At 39.5% G+C, this 8,569-nt stretch overlaps 1 protein-coding gene across 4 annotated transcripts in view; it reads right to left on the minus strand.

Moving 5' to 3' along the window:
- Positions 1-8,569, minus strand: part of BMX (BMX non-receptor tyrosine kinase) — a 32,465-nt gene that overhangs the window by 1,584 nt on the left and 22,312 nt on the right. For 2 of the 4 annotated variants that reach the window (XM_040703367.2, XM_040703366.2), the window contains exons 11-17: positions 7,329-7,456; positions 6,822-6,896; positions 6,113-6,284; positions 5,012-5,228; positions 3,326-3,390; positions 2,361-2,479; positions 204-361 (exon numbers count right to left, since the gene is read on the minus strand). In XM_040703367.2, the coding sequence (XP_040559301.1) occupies positions 204-361; positions 2,361-2,479; positions 3,326-3,390; positions 5,012-5,228; positions 6,113-6,284; positions 6,822-6,896; positions 7,329-7,456 (934 nt within the window). Of the gene's footprint in view, positions 1-203; positions 362-1,018; positions 2,163-2,360; positions 2,480-3,325; positions 3,391-5,011; positions 5,229-6,112; positions 6,285-6,821; positions 6,897-7,328; positions 7,457-8,569 lie in introns of those variants that run through there. The other 2 variants (XM_040703376.2, XM_040703373.2) reach the window with 2 other exon arrangements.

An 8,569-nucleotide genomic window follows, 5' to 3' on the forward strand; every position in this document is an offset into this window, starting at 1 on the left:
AGATACTTATATATGAATAGAAATAACACATATTCTATGGTGGCTAAAATAGATGGGAAGAATGGTCATGGGGAGGTACGACTAGTCATCCTGTAATCATAGGAATTTAAATCAGAATTCAAATTTTAAACCAATAAATTAGTGAGAAGAATCTTACCCTGTGTATTGAATTGAGATTGAAATGTACATGCAGATACACATACCTCATGCCAGCAGTTGTACATTATCTGGTAGGTGATGTCTGAAACCAGTTGTGGTCTATAAAGTCTATATCCTTGAGAAACTTTCTCAATCACCTGCATGTTATCGTACAGCTCATAGGGCTGCTTTCCCAAAGTGAACACCTCCCACATTAAGATACCTGCAGAAGTATTCACAGCAACAGAAGGCAAGAAACAGAAGATAAGAAATGAGAACCAAGAAATGTAAGATAATCCTTTTTTCCCAAAACAAGATGCACATGCAACACATAACTGATCAGACTCCACGGAGAGTAATGTCCAAAAGTACAAACATCCCCTTATGTAAGTGTGTATATGTATACAGCCAGATAGAGTGTTAGAGAAGGAAAAAGAAAATGACAGTTACAGTTATGCATAATTTTATAGAATAAATCATAATGACATTTTTAATGATCTTCTGAAGCGAGTGAGACATAAACTTGTTTGGTATCAGAAAGATTCTCAAATGCTTTGTGGTCTCTCCTACACATACATATAAAAAGTGGAATTTAATGAAGCAATAGAAACATTGGATAGTATAATAATCATTAATTCATAAGGACTCCTTTGCTCAAAACTATTTTTCTTGAAACTAAACATATGTGATAAAGTTAAAAAAAAAAAAGAAGTGGAATATTTATTCACAATACAGAATCATAGAATCATTAAGGTTGGAAAAGACCACAAAGATCATCTAATCCAACCACCAGCCCATCACACCATGCCCACTAACCACGTCCCTCAGTGCCACACCCACACGATTCTTGATCACCCCCAGGGATGGTGACTCCACCACCTCCTCGGGCAGCCTGTGCCACTGCCTCACCACTCTTTCTGAGAAAAAAAAAAAATTCTAACATCCAAATTTATTATTAATACTGGAAATATTATTTTTTTCCAAGAAGAAACGCACTGGATCTTTAACTTCCCTCCAGCTTGAAGATCACTGCTTTGCAGTGTCACAGTGAGATCAGAGTAAAACAATACCTGAATCTCACCTTTCCCTGATGAGAGCAGGAACCAGCCAAGATTTGTCCTCAGACATCTGCTTTTGAGATGTGACTACCTTGGTTCAGTTCTTTAACCCTTCAAAGACTCACTAGTTTAAAGCAGTCAAACCAGGACTGACAGATCCAGCTCTCCCCTTGTTTCCACTGCATCAGTGGAGAGTGGTAAAATGAGAAAAGACCCTCTGAGGGAAAATAGTGCTTTTCATTGAACTTAATACTGATACTGAAGTTAATGATAATAATGCCTGGAGTCAGGATTTCATCCATAAGAACAGAAAGAAACTTTATCACCAGAAAATCCATCTTTTGATTTAATTGCATATATTATAAAAATCTTGTAAATCGCACAATTGAACTGTTTATCCGCCAGACACAGTATTGGGAGACTAGCTGAAGGTAAAGATAAAAAAGAAGCATCACATTTTGGAAGCACTTTCATCTGCTTTATTCACCACTGTTCAATCTCAAGGACAATTGGTTGCCAAACTTCCATCAAATCAGCAGCTGCTAACATCATCCTACTGCAGGAGCAAACCCATGTAGGTGAACTTAAGTCTGCTCACAAGTGGCTCCCCTTTCATTGCTGCTTTTATTTTTTATTTTTTTGGACTTTTAGAAACACTGAACAGCCTCTGGGGATTTTTAAATCATGGCTTGAAAACCACTGAAGTAGAAGTTCAGATGTTTGAAATTTCTGCACAGAAAGTAATCTGCAAATGCATTTTTTTTTCCAGGATGCAGCAACCCAGATCCCATGCACAGTGTCCATGCTGACCTCTAGGACTAATAGATCAGCTCTTTGATTTGGGTAGCTAAGGTTCATGTTTTACAGTCAAAGATACTGTTTGATCTCTAGGGCCAATGTTTCCCTTTAGTGCAGCATATGAAACACACATAAAGCACCTGGGGAGTGGTCAAGGTTTCTGTATGCCTAGAAGAAAAAAACATTAGGCTAAAAATTCCAAAAATTCCTATTTTGATTCAAAAAAAATATTAAATGAGAGCATAAGCTGTAATTGCTTTTTATGTTATTTCAGCATGTGTCTAGTACTTTCATATACTAAGATAGGGAAATTCAAACATGATAACATATACACATATGTATTTATATGCAAAATTCCATACATACCAAAGGCCCATACATCTGACTTGCTGCTAAATTTGGTGTAATGAAAAACTTCTGGTGCTGACCACTTCACTGGAAACTTAGTTCCTAGAGAACTTACATACAGATCATCCAGGACATACCTAAAATGGAAGAAATGAACTTGGCTGTGGCTAGTTGAAGGAAAATCCTGGCCAGGAAAATCCCAGATGGAATCCCAAACTTCTAAAGGATATGTGATAGAGACACTAGCTGTAATCAGTAGATCAGATAATTGTTATCAACATATTAGAGAAATAATCATAGAATCATAGAACCATGTAATGGCTTGGGTTGGAAGGAACCTCAAAGGTCATCTAGATCCAACCTCTCTGCTATGGGGGTTTGTGCTGTATCCCAGTGCTTCCTGTCGCACTGTCACCTTGTGAAATACCCTATGTTCTTCAAGCTTGAACTTTCTGAGCTGCAGTATGTGGCCAGTGCCCATGGCTATGACACCTGACACTGATGAGATTTACTTTGCTTCATCAGCTTTGCAACTGCAAGCAGACATAGTCAGCTTTTAGGTATCTCTTACCCTCCTCATCTTCACCAGACTAAGCAGTGCCTGTCCCCTCAGCCTCTCCTCAGAGGACTTGAGGTTGCTCATCTTCTCCCACTTCCTTTTACTGAGGCTGCTGATGCAGGTGTATAACCCATGAATCAAGTGCATATCTTCTAGAAAAAGCAAACTGAGATTTCCTTAACAAATGTGAGTAGAGAAATCTCTCTGCTGTGTCTAGCCTTAAGCATTGAGTTTTTGAGACAGAAAAGTGTCTTTATTGTAACTCCATAATAGTTTAGGGACTAGTTAGTGGATAGGAGACACAAAAAGCTGTAACACACTGTGGCTTAACTTTACTTAAGGCCTGTTCTTAGCTGATCACTACCAGTAAACTATAGATACACTGACACCATTGATCCACAAGGCTACAAGTTCTTTTACTTACTTTGTCATCCCGAAGTCAGATAGTTTCACAGTAAGATTGCTGTCAACCAAACAGTTCCTAGCAGCCTTTAGTAGAAAAATGAGAAAACAGATGAGTAGAAGAAACTAAAGTGGAGGAAATAATGTCACGTCATAATCCTTACCTACTAACATTTCAAAGAGCAATGAAATTCTTTGATTGAAGCAGCTAAGTTGGAAACTGTAAGGGATTAGTAAGTAGCTCTTATTTTGCTTTTGACTGCTGATTGAAAAACACTGTTTATCATTACCTCAGCTTTACAAATGAGGATGCTGGGAGATGATTAAACAGAGGTGAGGAACTCACATTCACCTGGACAGACAGCAACAGATTTAGAAACTAAACTCTGTCTTTCAAAGTGTATCCTGATACAGGGTCCCCTTTTGTAGTCTCAGAATTTACCAAGGCATCAAAAGCAAGAAGGAAAACACTGATTTGATTATCCACAATACATTATAAGCAGTGTGGAACAATAAAAATTGATATTAACAGTCTGGCTTATGAAAGTTTCAGTAAGAATATAGTTCTACAAATGATCACCAGAGAACACTTATCTGAAGTAGGATTTTCTGTCTCTGCATGCTCATTAATTTTAGTGATGCACTTTGAATCTACAGCATGAAATCAAGCTCATGTTTAATCTCTGTCTTGCTGTGGTGTACAGACAGTTTTCAGAGACTGACTTTGTATTTACTACTTGAACACTGCTACCCACGTTGTCTGTCATTCCTCGTTTCTCAAGGAGAGTGTGAAAATTAGTGATGTATGGATTGAACAACTTTGTTTGCAAATAGAAACAAATTTTTGAAAGCATCATCAAGACAGCATTTAAAATAGTACCTGAGGAGATGAGATCCCTACTGGAAAATTAAGCAAGCCTATAAAATAAATCATTACCAAATATTCCAGTGTATTTCTGTCTGAAGTTAGAAGGCAAAATACTGCTACTGACTCTGAAATTTGGGTTTGCTCACTTTTAACAGGCCCCAATACAACTGCTTATTTCCCCAAAAGCCTTATGCTGCCATTTTTTATGACTATGTTTTGTATAAACTTTGGGTCCAGGACCTTGAAATGACTGACCCTCACATTGAGAGCTACTTGAAATACTTTCTTGAAAACAGTGACTTATAAATGCATTTAAAAGAAAAGGCAACTGCAGACTTTCAAGTTCTGTTCCTGCTTGCAGTGTGCAAGAATAAACTCCCATTTATCCCAATAACATCCATACTTGTTAAAAGAGAAAAAGTTCCCAGTTAGATAATTTAGAGATTTATCCCTAAAAACAGTGCCTCACATCTTTAATACTGCACCTCTTTCTCCTGGAGAACTGAACTTTTTGCTTTACTGATGCTACAATTGTGCTGTAAAGTGCTGCATAAATCCCTAAGCCTAGAGCCCATACATGCAAGCAGCACAGTATGCAGTGCTGGGGACCTGCTAGTCCAGCTTTGAAGCAGAGAGGTTAGCTTGTAGACGGTGCTGTTTTCATGTGGCTTTAAAGCTCCTAGCTCAGAGTGCCTTGTGCTGAGCCAACCAGGTGTCTCTGCTCTGCAGACCATGATGCTTTTCAGGTGAGCACCAAGAGAACCAGTGCAGCTGTACCTGAACTATGGGACAGAACTGCCTCTGCCTTTCCTGTTTCACTTCTCTTGTGGGATAGCTTACCAAGTCTCTATGTATGAGCTGACAGCTCTCCAGAAAAGCCATAGCATCACAAACATCGTAGCAGATTTCCAGAAGCTGAAGGGGCTGTAATTCCTTCCCATGAATCTGTAGGTAGCTGAGTAAACTGCCATTTGGCATATATTCCATCACTAGATAGATGGGATACAATTTTGAGCATACTCCATACAGTCTAACAAGTTTGGGATGATTAAGTTTCCTGAAATAAATGCAAATAAAACAGTAAGAGAAAGAATGGATATGATTGAGCATTTAGTAAGTTTATTTCTTAAAATATTAATGCAGCATTCTCTGAGAAATTCCTGAGAATGAATGCAGTCTTATCTTAAAGTATTCCTTTTCAAGAGGAACTGAGACTCCTGCTCATTACTATGAACCTCAGTATTGATGACAACCAAAAGAAGTATTGATGAAATACCAACTTCATAGTCAAAATCTCACACAGGATTTAGCAGAGAAAATATGCAGCCTTATTCATGGGAGAAAATGGAACTGAGTGGGCCTATAACTATAAGTTTTCTACTAAAACCATGCAGCAAAATTTTTGGATTCAGAACGGTGATTGTATCAGCTAGATGACAGGAAGGTAGCGCATGCCTTAAGGACATGAGATAACAGAAATGTTCTTGAATTCATGTGCTTAATATCATTTCAAGGAATTTCACTGGACATTCTAATACAATTCTCTCTTTGTCTTCAGAGACTAATACTTCAAATCAATCTTTATATTGTTGATATTTCTCAGTCGTTCACTGCATTCCTATCTGCAGGATGACAAGAACGGCCTTCTATCATTTCTGTATATGTGCTAAGGAAAGTAGTTTTAAGTGACATATGTGGAACCTCTAATGTTTTGGAAGAGACATTAGCTGAAACTTTTTGTAGGTGACCCCATCAGTTTGCGTGAAATTATTTTGGTAGTACTCCAAATGTTCTACATGGCTACCTATTTAGCCTGTGTCTAATGTACTCAACATTATTTAAGGCTATTTTTAAGAGGAAATCCTTTTTCCGGTGTCTGCTTTGCATTACTTATTAATGTCTGGAGAAATCATTGTTTCCAAATGCGTAAGCAAAGCTTACATCATAGTCTGAGCTTCTTCTACGAATTCGTCTTCTGACACTACTCCCTCTTTAATCATCTTTACAGCTACATCATATAGTCCCTTCCACTTTCCCAGATGCACTGCTCCAAACTGACCACTTCCCAGCTCTCTCAACGGGACAATTTCTTCTCGCTTCAGCTCCCAGATTCCTAGCAGGACAAAGAAATTCCCTTAAGCAAAAAAATAAACAAATGCAAGCACAAAGTCTGTCAGGTGCAATGCTGTTGTTTTCTCTGAAGGGCTACAAAATCATGGTGCACTGATGTAACGTACCCGTCTCTCATCTCAGCTTTGTGTTTGAAGGACACTAAACTTCCTACAAGTATTGTTTGCTACTGCTTAGGTTTAAGCCTTATAAGCAGTTTTGAGAAAGATTTATGCATCAAATGATAAATATTCCTGTAGGGGATTGGAAAACAAGTATGATTGTGCCAGCTAATATTGCAGAGGGAAAAAAAAAAAAAAAAAGAGAAAGTTTTTATGATCTTTAATGTTCAATATAATATTTGACATAGAGTGTCTTAAAAAGACATAACATAAACGTTATGTGTGCAAACTAAAATGGCCACAAAACGATGAATTCAAAGATTCTGCAACCTTCCACAAGCCTGAAAAAAGTAAATCATGATTTTCTTGTCTTGTTTTTATTGGTGGCCAAGACTGATACTATAAAATTTTTTTCCTACCATTTCCCAATGAAGCTGTGGCTGGAACTTTATTTATTTGTGTAGATACCACATGCCGGAGCCTTGGCACCATACCTACAAACAAAACCCATTAAAGGTCTCAATATATAAATAACCCCTCTGAATCAAGTAACATACAGGAAGTTAATACACAAAAACACACACCATATTACAACCATCCAGGTGAAGACAACAATTTTTAGCAGCTTCATCACTTCACAAGACTAAGCACTTCAGGGTTTCTGAACAGGTTTTTTAACAAATTTTTCTGTGCAGTACCTCCAGCAGAGGCACTGCAAGAAGAGCCAGTAAAATATCAAAAAGCACTGTACAGAAAGCAAAGCAACTATTTCGATTGTGAATATGGTAGCTCAAGTCTCACCCAAATTCTCCCAAAAGTTGCCTCAAAATTTAGAATACTCAGCATTGGAAGTTGTTTGTGTTAACTCTGAGGAGCACAGAAGACTAAGCCAGAGCCCATCAAGTAGGGAGAACACATAGGATTACCTGCTGAGTTGTGCTGGTGGTAGTTTATCAGTTTGGGAATTGTTTCAAAACAGTGATTTTCAGTGAGGTAATACTTATTCTCAGGGGTTTTGTGCACATGGTAATGTTTGACTGTTCCTTTTTTACTTCTGAAAAACACAACAAAGTATTGCGTATATTAGAGCCTTGCAAAGCGCCTTCTAGCCCATGCATTGGTAGATTAATTAGCTGTGGGACAAACTACAACAGTCCAATCAATCAAATAACTAAATAAATAGCAGATCTGATCAGGGAGACTGTTACATTTTCCTCCACTGTATTTATCCACCCTTTACACCAGCTGGCTATTTAGGACAGACTGAAGCACATTACAGAGTTTTGTTGCATACTACAGTGTAGCCTGTATTTGTCTCCCAGCATTTACATCCAGAGCCAATAGCTTTCATCTACTGCCCTTGCAATGGCTCTACATCTAATTCTGAACACCTATGAATAAAAGGACCACAGTTAGAATTAGTTCTAGTCTGCCCCAGAAGTCAACATTTCCACCTCTTCTTCCACTTTCCAACTTCTACCAAATGCTTCCCTTCCCTTCCCTTCCCTTCCCTTCCCTTCCCTTCCCTTCCCTTCCCTTCCCTTCCCTTCCCTTCCCTTCCCTTCCCTTCCCTTCCCTTCCCTTCCCTTCCCTTCCCTTCCCTTCCCTTCCCTTCCCTTCCCTTCCCTTCCCTTCCCTTCCCTTCCCTTCCCTTCCCTTCCCTTCCCTTCCCTTCCCTTCCCTTCCCTTCCCTTCCCTTCCCTTCCCTTCCCTTCCCTTCCCTTCCCTTCCCTTCCCTTCCCTCCCCTCCCCTCCCCTCCCCTCCCCTCCCCTCCCCTCCCCTCCCCTCCCCTCCCCTCCCCTCCCCTCCCCTCCCCTCCCCTTCCCTCCCCTCCCCTTCCCTTCCCTTCCCTTCCCTTCCCTTCCCTTCCCTTCCCTTCCCTTCCCTTCCCTTCCCTTCCCTTCCCTTCCCTTCCCTTCCCTTCCCTTCCCTTCCCTTCCCTTCCCTTCCCTTCCCTTCCCTTCCCTTCCCTTCCCTTCCCTTCCCTTCCCTTCCCTTCCCTTCTCTTATAACCAGCATGACCTGAAAGTGCCTGTGGTTCACCTTCAACACAACTCAGAGATTTTGTTAGAGACAACTCATGCCAAGTATAATTTTCATTGCATGCTCGTAGAAAGGATACGCATTCTTTGAATACTCACTCATGAAATTTGCTGAGTACAGACA

The sequence above is a fragment of the Gallus gallus genome, chromosome 1, assembly GCF_016699485.2.
Source record: "Gallus gallus isolate bGalGal1 chromosome 1, bGalGal1.mat.broiler.GRCg7b, whole genome shotgun sequence".
In the NCBI taxonomy this organism is placed as follows: domain Eukaryota; kingdom Metazoa; phylum Chordata; class Aves; order Galliformes; family Phasianidae; genus Gallus; species Gallus gallus.